This window comes from Callithrix jacchus, chromosome 1 (assembly GCF_049354715.1).
Source record: "Callithrix jacchus isolate 240 chromosome 1, calJac240_pri, whole genome shotgun sequence".
NCBI classification, from domain to species: domain Eukaryota; kingdom Metazoa; phylum Chordata; class Mammalia; order Primates; family Cebidae; genus Callithrix; species Callithrix jacchus.
In genome coordinates, this window is record NC_133502.1 from 149,828,905 (window position 1) to 149,842,700 (window position 13,796).

General features: G+C 41.9%; 2 protein-coding genes across 2 annotated transcripts in view; both read right to left on the reverse strand.

Moving 5' to 3' along the window:
• Positions 1 to 13,796, reverse strand: part of GRIN3A (glutamate ionotropic receptor NMDA type subunit 3A) — a 169,973-nt gene that overhangs the window by 20,297 nt on the left and 135,880 nt on the right. The window lies entirely within an intron of this gene.
• On the reverse strand, positions 381 to 1,390 carry PPP3R2 (protein phosphatase 3 regulatory subunit B, beta). Its single transcript, XM_035253379.2, has one exon. It carries the CDS (start codon positions 1,386 to 1,388, stop codon positions 867 to 869), a length of 522 nt encoding a protein of 173 aa, XP_035109270.1. The 5' UTR covers positions 1,389 to 1,390; the 3' UTR covers positions 381 to 866.

Below are 13,796 nucleotides of genomic sequence, written 5' to 3' on the forward strand. Positions count from 1 at the left end.
GGAACAACTGACTAAATGTCCCATTCTCTCCACCTCGGGTAGGGACCAGTGTCAGAGGTGACAGCACATTCCTGGAATGTCCTTGTCCTTAGCTGGAAGTCCCCTTCATTGAATTTAATACTGGAGTGGGCTGCCAACCCTGGAAACCCACTGCCACTGAGGCTGACGGTTAAGCTGGGCGCTTAGTCCAGGCTTAGCATTTCCTATAAGAGCCCTGAAGCTAGTTTCTGTTCAGAAGTTGGAGCAATGACTCAGGAGGAGGCCAAATGAACTCCTACCCCTCAAACATGCACAGCGATTTCTGGATGCATTGGGGGGAGTGGGGCCACAATCTGCCAAAAGATGGGACTTTGTTCCCCCCAAAAAGTGATTACAAGACGCCCAGCAAAGAGAAATATATTTGTTCTTGTTGCTACAATAGGATAGTTAACAATCTGGGAAGATATCCGAGCACAGGCAAATGAAAACCATTCACCTAACCCCTATGCAAATCATAAATTTCCTCCCTTATACCAAAAATGATGAGAAATGACAGCAAAAGTGTGTATTTTATAATTTTTGAACTTTTAAAGTTCTAATTTGGTCTTTGAATCAAAATAAAGGAAAAGACGTTTATAAAAGCCATTTCCCTTTTTTTCCCCATTATGCTCCTTTGACTTGCTCTTCCCCCTGTAGGGTACCTTGAGTCATTCAGAGAAGGAGAAATAATAGCACTGAGCTGGTGATGAAGCTCCTTTTAGGACATGTGGCTTCACAGAGAAATACTTCCAGGTTAAGTCAGAGAGACAGTTGGATGTCTTGAGCAAATCTTGAAAGAGGTAGGGAAGAAAGCAAAAGTTGTTGGGTGGTGCTCATAAGAAAAACGCTCACATGATGAGGACCAGCTTCTTGTGGATCTCGAGGTCTCTGACCACAGCACTGAATTCCTCAAAGGATATCTTCCCATCGCCATCCCTGTCCAGGATGATGATGGTTTTGTCGACCAGCTGCTGGAGCTGCCAGTCCTTCAGGTTGTCACCCACTATCATCTTCAGCACCTGGAAGAGCTCCCCGTTGGAAATGTAGCCATCTTTATCCATGTCGTAAATGCTGAACGCAAACCTCAGCTTCTGCTCCTCGTTGCTCTTGACGCTGAACTGGGAGATCCCCCGGATGAATTCCTTGAAGTCCACCTCTCCATTGCCGTTGGTGTCGAAGACGTCGATCACTCGCTGCACCAACGGGTTGTGGCGCAGCTCCGGCAGGGACATGAACTCCTGCACGCTCAGAGAGCCTGATTTGTCCAAGTCCAACTTCTTAAAGCTCCTGCCCAGCCTTTTGATTTCATCATTGTCAAAGTGGGAGCACATCTCAGCCGGGTAACTGGCCTCGTTTCCCATCGTGGACATCTGGCAACGGCCGGGTCTCGCAGGGTCAGAGGGAGCAGGGGTGGTGCCCTCGGGCAGGGCGCGCGCACCTGGACGGTTGAGCTGTAGGGTGGGGGTAGAGGGCTCCCGGGGGCCCTGGTCAAGCAAAAGGGCAGGGGAGTAGAGTGGGGGTGGCAGGTCAGTGAGGGAGGGGAGGGGGGGAGGAAGGGGGGAAAGGGGGAGGAAGGGGAGGTGGGCGCTGTCTGGACAGGGGTATAGGGAGGAGAGAGTGGAGCCTGGGGGTGCCCAGGAAAGGCAGATGTGGAGAGCTGGACTGCCCCTCCTATTTTCCTTCTCTCAAACTCCTTGTACCTTTCCATGATAACCTCGATTTCCCTGGCAATTATTTTATCTACTTATTTCCTTTTTTTTCCCCTCTGAGAAAGTAAACTTCAAAGGGGAAAGGGTCACATCTGTATTATTCACAGCAGTATCCCAGCAGCACAGTGCTTCACAGGCAAGATGTGCTTAATAAATATATGCCGAACGACTGAACTGCAGCTAAGGACACTGCAAACTTACTTTACTGGCCTAGTGTAAGGACAAAACGAGGTGACACATCAAGGCATTGATAGAGTGTGGTTTCCATGATTCTGGGAGGGGAAGTCAGGGTTGATATCCTTCTGTACCTTTTTCAGGACACAGGATGCAGAGTGTAAGAGACCACGTCGATATCACACAGAATTTCTTATATGCATCACCTACAGGCACTGACACATTCCTGAGGAGTAGAAACAATGCTGAGGAGTAGAAACAATGCTGAATTCATGTTTTCAAGAAGACACAGGTCTCAAGAGCACAGCCTCTTTTACTTTCTTCCCTCCAATCCATCATTTCATGCCCAAGTCACATCTTTGTTGTTGGTGCCTTGAGGCAATTCTACAGAATACTCCGGGGGAATGGTTGCAATGTGCCCAAAGAAGCCTTTTGTGTGTCGAGAGTGACGGTCGCCTCTGGATGATCTCACTTTTCTCCTTTCGTTGCAACTAGATTTGTTCTTTCTGTGGGAGGTGAATCTCACATGCTCCCTCATATTCCTTCTTTTAGGAGCATGTCAGTTACTCCAAATGCATAAGAAACAAATGTGGTTCAAGAGCAAACAGTTCAAAGGGAGATGGGTGAAGCTCAGGGTGTTAAATTGAACTGAAAGAGGCAAACACTCCTTCGCTTTAAAAAATGTTGGCAAGTTCTGTGTTCTTTAGTTCAGCCAAAAGATCAGTCTAAAGATAAGCATGCTGAAATAAGCAAAACTAAGCCACTGACCACCTTATCATTACGTCTGGCTATTTTATTTTCCTCTATAAACAAATGATAATCTATGGACATGTTTTAAAGCTGATGGTGAGTATTACATAAATGAAACCCCTTTTCCCAATTAGACTGTGATATTGGAACTTTTTTTTTTTTTTTTGAGACGGAGTTTCGCTCTTGTTATCCAGGCTGGAGTGCAATGGTGTGATCTGGGCTCACTGCAACCTCCGCCTCCTGGGTTCAGGCAATTCTCCTGCCTCAGCCTCCTGAGTAGCTGGGATTACAGGCACGCGCCACTGTGCCCAGCTAATTTTTTGTATTTTTAGTAGAGATGGGGTTTCTCCCTGTTGACCAGGATGGTCTCGATCTCTTGACCTCGTGATCCACCCGCCTCGGCCTCCCAAAGTGCTGGGATTACAGGCGTGAGTCACTGCGCCCGGCCCTGGAACATGTTTTATTTTACTTGATTGCTTTTCAGTTATTCAGAGAAATGAGCAGAGTACAGTTTGGGTACAAACCTACTGAATTTTCAGTGTTAAGGATACCACCTTAAACTATATTACAAGATGCCTAAAGTCAGTGTTGGTCTCTAAATGTTTCCAACCATGTAGTGTATGTTCTTTCTAAAGCACAAAGACCTTTCTGGACTCTCTGGGGAAATATTCAGGCCCTGGAGCTGCAGTTCTGAAAAATCAGAAACCTCAGGCGCAAGGACAGAATTCTATCTTTTGGGCATGCAGTAGGGTCCAGAGTCTCTAGAATTGTGTTATTGGCCTCATCTTGTGTCTTTGACCACAGTGTAGTCCCGCTTCTTGGCTGCAAAAAGAAGCCTCAAAGAAGGCTTCTTCATTTCAAAGAAGCTTAGCACAAAAGATAATTTGTTGGAAGGATCTCGCATAATCAAAAGAAGAGCTGAATGATTCAGTCTTAGAAAGGGTGAGGATCCCACTGGGTTTAAGGAAAACTTGGAACCAAGACTTCAGGACCAGTTATGTAATTTGCAGTGTCCTTTGTTTGAAAATGATTAAGAATTTCAAGATGGCCACAGAGAACATTAAACCAAGTACAGGACCTTATGTGAATGCATGGGCCACATGCCCATGAAGCTGGCCCTACAAGGAGCTGCACCCATTGTCCTCTCTGTACCTTTCACATATGCTTCTCTTTCCTTAACTCCCTCCTATAATAAAGCAATTCCTCCACATTACAGAGGATGTGACCACTGATAGATTCTAAGTTAAGACTTTGGGGTTTTATCATCAGAAAAGATGGACTTTTCCCTGTTCTAGTTAGATGCCCATAAATCCCAGTAACAGGCTCTGATTGGTCTCACTTGGGTTGCATTCCCACCCCTGAGCCATCAGATATGGCTTATAACAAATGAAAGCTTCTATTTGAACCTCATGGGTGGAGCTGGGGTAGGGAGTGGGGCTGGGTAGGAAGAGCAGGTACCAAAAGAAGCACATGCTCACTTGTCAGAATGGGTGATGCTTAGCAGACAGAACAACAGATGGGTGTTAGACAAGTCCATTAGTGCTGACTCTGTAGGAGAGAGGAAGCGTTTTCAACTCCCTTCAGTTTTGCCAACTGAATAGGCCACAGATCTTGCTATTGCTACAGGCCTCCGTTAGTTCATTCATTTCTGCCCGGTCCATCTTACTATTTGCTAAAATATCCCTTCACCTCTGTGTGGATAGAATCAGTATCTCACTTGCAAACACTCTTGAGAGTTTTACAAACTGTGGATTACAACACGTTAGTGAGTGGTGAAGTTGGTTTAGTGAGTTATAAGCAATATCAAAAAAGTAGAATAGCAGATTACTGAAGAGAAAGCATCATCAGTTAAAGGGAAGCACTGTTACTTCATAAAGTTGTTTCAGTTATATCGACATATAGCTATGTAAAACTAAATATAGTATATATATGATAAAGGCATACCAGGTCATTCTGGATTTGCAATATGACATTTTCTTTCTTGAGTTACAATAAAAAAGACAGTCTGACATGTATTATGGAATGCAGTGTTTTGATATGTTACAGGCTCATGCCATGAGAATAATTCAACAGCAAAAATATCTTCAGACTTGTTGATTCTCTATGAGATAAAGTAGATGGATCTGGAAATAATAATCTATAGCAGTATTATCCAATTTTATATGTAGTTTTATTTTAAAAGTGAATTTTAATAATATATTTATATGAACTCAATATATCCAGTGTTACCATTTCAACATGTAATCAATATTATCATTTATGAATGAGTTCTTTTACACCTTTTTGTACCTGTGTATTTTGTATTTACAGCACCTCTCAGTTAGAGCTCACAACATTCCCAGTGCTCAGTAACTACGTGTGGCCGTCATATTGGACAGCACAGATCTAGACAGTTTAATGGAAAAGGAAAGGTTTGGAGGCTAAAATATTTAATGGTTGAATTATTATCCCAATTGACTGAATTAATTAGGTATAAAAGAGGTAGTATTAGGTATTATCTTTTATAAGGTAGAAAGAATTTAAAATGGGGACAACCCACATCAAATCTTATCTGTTCACTTAGTAGCAGTAAAACCTTGGACAAGTTGCTTGACATTAATTTTCCCATATGAAAAATGGGGCTAATCATATCTATTTAGTACAGTTTTCTGAGTATTAAAGCTAATGTTAGTCAATATAATAAGTCATTATCATGATTGCTATTATTACTAATTTTACTGTTACTTAACCTGCTAGTAGAGACGAAGGCATAAAGATACCAGACTGCCCTGGACACTTAAGTGTACGTATGGCCACATAACAACACTCCTCATATATCGGTTACAATATGCCACACACTGCTCACGCACTATACCAGCATTCAAGTTAGCTCCTCCAGTTCAGAACTCTTTGAGGATTGAACGCAGACATTCCATTACAGACTTGAGAAATGCAGTAACCAACATCACTGGCCCATCAGGCACTCTTAGGGATTCCTCACTGACATTCTTCTGAGTAATTCCTTTATAGTCATTTAGAAAGGAGCTCCCAGTGTGAAAACTCTTAGTCAGCTGTATTTCCCTATTGAGTGTGTGGTTGGAGGTAGGTAGCAAAGGGTAATGAACAGAGCATAGCAGGTAAATAGTAGGCTCCAGCCTCAGCTCTTTCCCTCATTAGCTGTGAGCCTTTGAGTGAAGCTGTTACTGTATCAGTCTTAAAGTCCTCATCTGTGAAATGGTGGTAATACTTACATCTGCTTAATCTACTGATGTATTCTTATGAGAGTCAGATGAGGTAGTATATAAAGAAATGTCACAGGAATGTTGAATGGTCACACAGACAGTACTGGGAGGATGGCACCACTTCAACAAAATAATTCAGGTGTTCAGGCAGATCCATTCTGCTCTGTGCTGTAGAGGATGTAACATTATGCAAAATCTGGAGTTTTAGTCAATGTGAAGTTGAGTTCCCATTGTTCTACATTTCATAAACCGTGTAGTTCAGCATTATTATGGAACTCAATGCCATTGTTTCGATTTTCTCTGGCCATCGTTCTTAATCATTTCCATGGAAAACACTCTTTTTCTGTTCATCACTGGATTGACGTGGACTGTGGGACATCCACTGAAGTAAGTAAATTGAAAGGACTGACTGACTGTTTTGGAAGAAACCAGGAGGCTTGATGGCACTTCTATTTCAGGAAGTCATTTTTTTTTCCCCTCAAAATTTTCAGACAATGAACTATGAGTTGGTGACATGTAAAAATAACTGACATTAGAAAATGAAACCGACAGAAATGGAAATGATGAGATATGAGGTTCATATAAAGCTTCATTTTTCAAGCCAGTCAGGAGACCAGGTTCCTGAACAGGGTCACACGGCCGTTCTAGAAGCTATTCAGGTGGTCCTTGACATTTGGTTGGAAGCGCTCACCTTTCTGTAGCACTGCTGGTCACCATATTTAATAACCATTAAAGTACTTACGTTAGCCACAGTGTGGACTGTGGAATCAGCTCAAGTTTAAACTGTTTCTGAGCGTCAGGTTTGTCATTTGCAAAGCAGGAATAATATAATGGTATCATAGTGTTACTGTAGGTATATGTGACATAACACCTAAAATAAAAAACATTTTTAGAAAACATCTAAAATAGTGCCAGCACACAGGTACTGAATATATTTTATACCTTGTCTCTTTTATTTTCACTTTCCTAATTCTTTTTTTTTTTTGAGATGGAATCTTGCTCTGTTGCCTAGGCTGGAGTTCAGTGGTGCGATCTTGGCTCACTGCAACCTCCATCTCCCTAATGTTAGTCAATGTAATAAGTCATTATTACATTGAATATAATCATTAAATCATTATTAAACACCTTTTTTGGGGTTTAAGGAATTCTCTTGCCTCAGCCTCCTGAGTAGCTGGGACTATAGGTGCATGCCACTGTGCCTGGCTAATTTTTTGTATTTTAGTAGAGATGGGTTTCACAGTGTCGCCCAGGCTGGTCGCAAACCCCTTAGCTCAGGCAATCCACCTGCCTTGGGCTCCCAAAGTACTGGGATTACAGCCATCGTGCCCAGCCCCATTCCTAATTTTTCATTTGCTTTTTATGAAGCAGAAATTTGGCTATGACTGTATATATGTATTTTACCTTTTTTGGATGTGACAAACCTTATTTCAAATTTAAATTCACTTAGCAAATATATATTGAGCATCTCCTATGTGCCAAGCTTTGTCAGGCAATGGGGTTTTCTGCAATGAATAAGGCATAGTTTCCTGAGAAATATAGTTTCACCATTGAGAAATTTATAGTTTAGGAAGCAGTATGGCTTTAAGCCATACTACACTGACTATTTGGTCAGTAGTTTATGTTTACCATGTATATTCAAAAGGATTAGGAATAATATGTTTGGTTTTCTTTTGTAATACTGAGATGGTGCTTAATGAGTTGTGGTGTGTATGGTTTTAAGTCAGAGTTTTGCTATTTAACAACTCTGTGACCTTGGCAAAGTTACTTATCTGAATCTTTTCACTCATCTGTAAAACAAGGACAATGATTACTCATAGTATCACTTTCAGGATTAAATGACATAGATTATAAGAAGTAGGCTCAATGCCTGTCACATAGGTGACAGAAATGGTAGAGATTATAGGTACGGAAATGGTAGAGATTATAATTATTGCTTACTTTAGATTGCATAAAAAACTCAAATAGACTGTTTGCATACATACACACAGATATATTCAGCTATTTATTTGTTTTCTCAACAAATATTTATTAAGCATCTACTATGTGAGACGAATATATTACTGACCCAGAGTGGATACTTTCCTGTTGTCCCTGTTCCCCTGGAGCTTACAGTTTTGATAGGAAGATGGACATTAACCAAATTATCATGTCCATAGACATAAAGGGGCACCTGCCTTGAGAAGTACATGGTGCCAGGAGAGTTTGGACAACAGGAATCCTGTACTGGGGAAATGATGATTGATCTACAATCTTAAGAAGCAGAAGAAGTTAAGTAGATATTCTTGGAAGGAAGTTAAGTAGATATTCTTGGAGTGTTCCAGGTAGAAGAAACTCTATGTGCAAAGAGGCCCTAAGGCAGGAGGACCAAAACCAGTAGGAGGAACTGAAAGAACCCCAGTGTGACTGGACTAGGGAGGTCAAGGGAGAGCATGGTGTTGGATGAAGTGATAAGATGGTTTGAACATTCCTCACACACTGAAGATAGGGCAACATTTACTCAATAAGTTTTTTTTTTTTGAGACAGAATCTCACTCTGTCACTAGGCTGGAGTGCAGTGGCACCATCTTGGCTCACTGCAATCTCCGCCTCCTGGGTTCAAGCAGTTTGCCTGCCTCAGCCTCCCAAATAGCTGGGATTATAGGTGCACACTGCCACGCCCAACTAATTTTTGTATTTTTAGTAGAGATGGGGTTTCGCCATGTTGGCCAGGATGGTCTCGATCTCCTGACTTCATGATCCACCCGCCTCGGCCTCCCAAAGTGCTGGGATTACAGGCGTGAGCCACCACGCCCAGTCTCAATTATTCTTTATAGGGCATAATTTATTCAATCATGTTTTAACATGTAAAGCATTGGGGCATTTAGAGATGGTCTTTGCTCAAAAGTTTACTGATCACTGAGTGAACTGAGGCATTAAAGAGCTATAATTAATAACACAAGATGGACAATAAATATGTCATCAGAGAGGTAAGGGAAAAGAACTGTAAGAACTCAGAGAACTGAGAAATTAATTCTTGCTGGGAACAATAGAGGAATACTTCTTTTCTTTTTTCATCAAGTATTTGGTCCTGAGGGAGACAAAGGGAACAAGTACCATAATCACAGAAGTGGGCAAGAGTGCGGTGTAGACATTAATAAGTTGCTTATTACGGCTGAAGTACTTGAGGACAGTAGCATAAGATGAGCTAGACGGAATCAGGTGAAGCAGGGTTTTGAATGTTTGGCTAAGACATTTAGTTTCTATCCAGTAGGGAAAGCACAAGTTTTATCAAAAGAACAACTTAATCAGCATTATATTCTGGAGAGACGAATCTGGCACTGTGGGTAGACTGAACAGGACAAGAGAATCAGAATCTGGAAGAGCAGCTAGGAAACAATGAAAAATACAAATGCTGTGTAGAAGAGTCTGAGCTGGGATGTAAGAGGCACTAGAAGTGAAATGTGGAGTGTATTAATTATTTTGCAAGAGCTGCTGTAATGAAGCAGTGCAAACAGCGTGGCTTAAACAACAGAAATTTATTGTCCCCAGTTCTGGATGCCAGGAGTGTGAAATCAAGGAGTTGGCAGGGCCATGCTCCCTTTGAAACCTATAGGGCAAGCCTCCCTTGCCTCTTCCTAGCTCCCAGTGGTTTGCAGATGGATAAATCCAGTCTCTGCCTTCATCATCACGTGGTGCTGTCCCTGAGTGTCTCTGTCTTGGTGTGGTAGATGGCTTCTCATAAGGAGACCAGTCATATTGGATTCGGGGTTCACTCTTACTGAAATATGACTGCATCTCAATCAATCACGTCTGCAATGACTCTATTTCCAAATCAGAACACATTCTGAGGTATTGAGAATTAGGATCTGTGAACCTCAATATCTTTTGGGAGGGGGCACAATTCTACCCATAACACTATGCTGAAGTCTTATTGGATAGAAGGACAGAGGGAAGGAGCTCAGAGGAGGCCCCAGATATGTGTGCATTGGCTTTCCTGACCAGCTAGCTCTAAGCTTTCATGTTTCTGGAAGCTACTTATGTTGTGTGAGAAGAGGGGCATCTCTATAAAGGCTCCAGGGCTCTCCCATGATGTTGCCTTCTCATCCAACACATCCTGAAATTCTACCAACTCCCACAGCCACATGGGGAGGAACTGTCCTCAGATACGTTGGAGGAAATGTCTAAAAATCTCACATTTTTAGACTTGGTTTATGCCTTTTGTGAGAAAGAAAAAAGATGGCTTTTCCAGTATTTTGTAACACCTCACATCAAGGGCCACTAGATGGCAACCTTCGCACATTTCCATGCTTCCTCTGCTTTCTCAGCTCTGAATCCTCAGAGCCCAGAGGCAACTCCTCTCTGCACAGGGAATAGATGTGAGGGAGGAGTCCCATTTCCTGTGATCCCCCACAGACTTTAGTGCACGGAAGTCTAAAAAAAAAAATGGAAGGAAGACTGTCTCTCACAATAGTCCTAATCAGTTTGAGCACCGTTCATACCTTTTAGTTGCATAGTAAATAGCATTTCATAAATATTCATGATTTGTTGAATTTAACCGGGGGAAAGCAAGAACTCTTAACAGTATGTGGTCTTGGGTATAATTTATGCCCAAGCATCTCTGGTATATAAAAGAGGTGACTCTTATTCCAAGAGATCTGTTTACTTGATCATTAGCAAGGGTGAAGTAGACACTTGCTGAAATGAGTTTTACTTCTCTCAGAATCCAAAATTCTATCCTTATAGTAGCCAGAGAGCAGCAGCCCTAATCTTGGGATGATAACGAGAGGGGAAAACAAGACTAGAGAATTGTTGGTCTGGGGCCTGTGCACACAGGAGCCCAACTTTGAAATACCATTGACTCCGTGCAAAGGCCAAGTTACCATTGTTTCTATAAAGATTTGTTTTAAGTGCAGCCTAATGGTTTGTATAAAGCATCTTCATGTTTTCCTACTTATACTTAGATGCTGAGATGGAGGAAAAAAAGAACACAACATTACAAAAGTTAGTTAAACCAATGCTTTGAAAGGTAGAAAATTCCAGAACCATGCATTTCTCATTTTTCAATGAAAAATTATTTGATTCTGTAACATATAAATAAAAAGTGTTTATGTTGGAGTTATAAGATGCTTGTAATGTTAAGATGCTCCTGCTTTTTTTGGGAGATGGGTCCAAGATGGGCTTAAGAAGGTGGGTGCACCAACTGTAATTTCTTGTCTCTGCTTATTATTTACTAAATACATATATTTTTTCTGCATGCATGGTTCTATAATCAGGGAAAAAGGAGGGAACATTTGTTGAGCCAGGTGTTTTTCATAAACTATCTCATTAAATATATTTCACCCTCACAGGCAGGCCCTATTATTGTTCCTGGGTTTGGAGGAAGATCTGAAGGTTTAGAAGTTGCACAGCTTGCATAGACACACAGTGGTGGAGCTGGGAGTCAAATCTTGGTATGTTACTTCCAGAGCTGAAATTCTTCTGTATTCTAGACTGCCTTTTATATAAGATAGAAAATGTTTCTGCCTTTAGGAGGTAATAGGGAAGCTACAAGGCCGAGTGCAGGAAAAGTAAAGGCCTATAATTTACTTGTGGGTTTACCTGTGTCTGCATAACAAGTGGGCCAAAGAAAGCAGCCACCTGTAATTTTAGAATTCCTGGGCAGGGGGCACTATTAAGACAGGATACAATTCTGTCCTTCCAGTATGATTGGGTGCAGCGTCTTCAGAGGGCAAGGCCAAACTGCATTGCTTATAATTTCATGCCTCAGTGTTTTACTCAGGTTTTGCTTGGAGGATTCTCCCATTACAGGGGTTACCTCCTGCAGGAAGCCTGCTCTGATTCCTTCTGGCTCTTCCATGAGTGAATTGTGGCCTTATTTGTGTCACTGTTTACCTTGTATCTTCATCTATTGCTGCCCGTGGAGGTGTGGAATTGGTTTTTTTTTTTTTCACCAGTCTGTCTTGAGCTCTTGTGAGCTCCCTGCCTATGAGCTCCGTATTCATTTCTGCATTGGCTGCACCCAGCATGGGACATGGCATGTGGGAATTCAAAACATGTTTGCTGATGGATGGATGGGAGAAAGGAAGACAGAAAAAGAAAAGGAAGGAAGAGGAAGAGAGGGAGGGAGAAAGAGAGAAAGAGAAGGAAGGGAAGGAACAAAGGAAAGGAAGGAAAGGGAAGAAAAAGGAAAGAAAACAAGAAAGGAAGCAAAAGAAAGAACAAATCAATTTGTTCTTGTAGCAAGCCAGATGAAAATGAGGTCTTTCTGAGACTATCTTCCCTTTCTTCAGGCCCAATTTTATTCCACATCGTAAAAGAACACACGTACAACTTTGTGCTCCTTCAGGTTTTCAGAACACACTACCTGGATAGGTTATGCTTATGCTTGGCTTAAATATTAAACTTAATTACATAGGCTATGCTACGGAAAGCACTCAGCTGTCAAGGTGGCTCTTGATATACATGAGTTTTCAATTTAAAGCAATCTGCAGTCATTAACTCTCCTTGCCTCCCCGTAACTTTCATCAGGTTGAATAGCAGACATGACGTTTTAAATGGAAAAGAGAAGGGGTAGGAATGGCAGAGGGGCAGGAGGGTGTTAAGATGTGGCCTAGCTGTCAAGAGCAGAAAGGATTGCATTAAAACTCGGCCCTCCCCCACTGCCCTAGCCCTTCCCTTTGAGTTTTTAATATGAATCAAATATAAACTGGACAGAAAACTGACCAGCGTGGAAGCTTCTCAATGTGACTTGTGAGATTCCCTTTGACTTTGAATGTGTAGTTGACTAACCCTTCCCTTTCCTCATCCAAGAAGTTAACAGAGGGAAGAATGGATCTGCTATGAGTAAACTCCATTTTATTAATATTAATAGGTAAACACATATTGATATATCAGATGTGCATTTTGGTGGTCCTTGGGAATCAAGTCTGGGTACCTGGCTGGGGATGCAGAGCCCGGGATGGGGAACCCAGGCTCGAGGCCAGGCAGTCCACTGTCCTCCTCTGTGCCCTGGGATTCATATCTTCAATTAGTTAGGCCAGGAATCCTCTAAACAATCCTACTTGTGAATCACGGCGTCTCTTTGCTGGCCATGGTACATGGTCCTTAATTTTAAGGTAAAGAAACCAGTTTAGCGAAGTGAAGTGATTTGCCAAAGGTCACGGAATTGGTTTGTGGCAGTGTCAGGACAAATATGATTAACACCCTCCATTCAGCACCTACTATGTGTCAGGCACTTTGATATATGTTGTCTCTATTCTTCGTACCAAGCCAGAAACATAAAATATCTCCATTTTGCAATGTAAGGAAGTCAGGGAGGTTATGCAATTTGTGCTCATGACATTTTGACGTGGATGTTTTAATAGCATGGTTATTTTCACTTTTGCAACTATACCATGCTCCTTAAAAACAAAGCATTTAAGCTTCTGTTTTTAATATTACCTCATAATGAGGTTAACAGACATCTTCACTCCATCCCTGCCTATGGATCATCTTTTAGTGGGTGAAGGTAAAGGCTGGGGGAGGATAGGAAGGGTCAAGAATGGGCCGAAGGTCAGTGGGGGCTGGTGGTCAGGAATAGGGTGAAGTAAGAGATAGGGAAAGTTCAGATGTGGGGCACTGTTTCCTGCTGCGCACTTTCCATGATAATAAAAACACTGGAGAATTGAATGATTTCCTTTTGGATTGTTTCAAAATATGTTCCTCCTTTTCCCTACTCCATGCAATCAAGGCCCGTGGGTTCCAAGATTAGAGCTTTTACTCTGATGTTTGGTTTCTTGCTTAGTATTTGTTTCCCTCAGTCCTCAATAACAATGAAGGAGACCCCTGGATTTAGTAAGAAAACCTTGTAACAAGCAAGATATGCATTAAACTGAGGCTCAGAGAGGTTAAGTAATTTTCTCAAGGACATAGAGCTGTTTCCTCCTAGTGATGGGAGAGCCATGGT

Excerpts from the sequence above, each read along its gene's own strand:
- PPP3R2 (XM_035253379.2), bottom strand. The coding sequence starts at position 1,388 with ATGTCCACGATGGGAAACGAGGCCAGTTACCCGGCTGAGATGTGCTCC.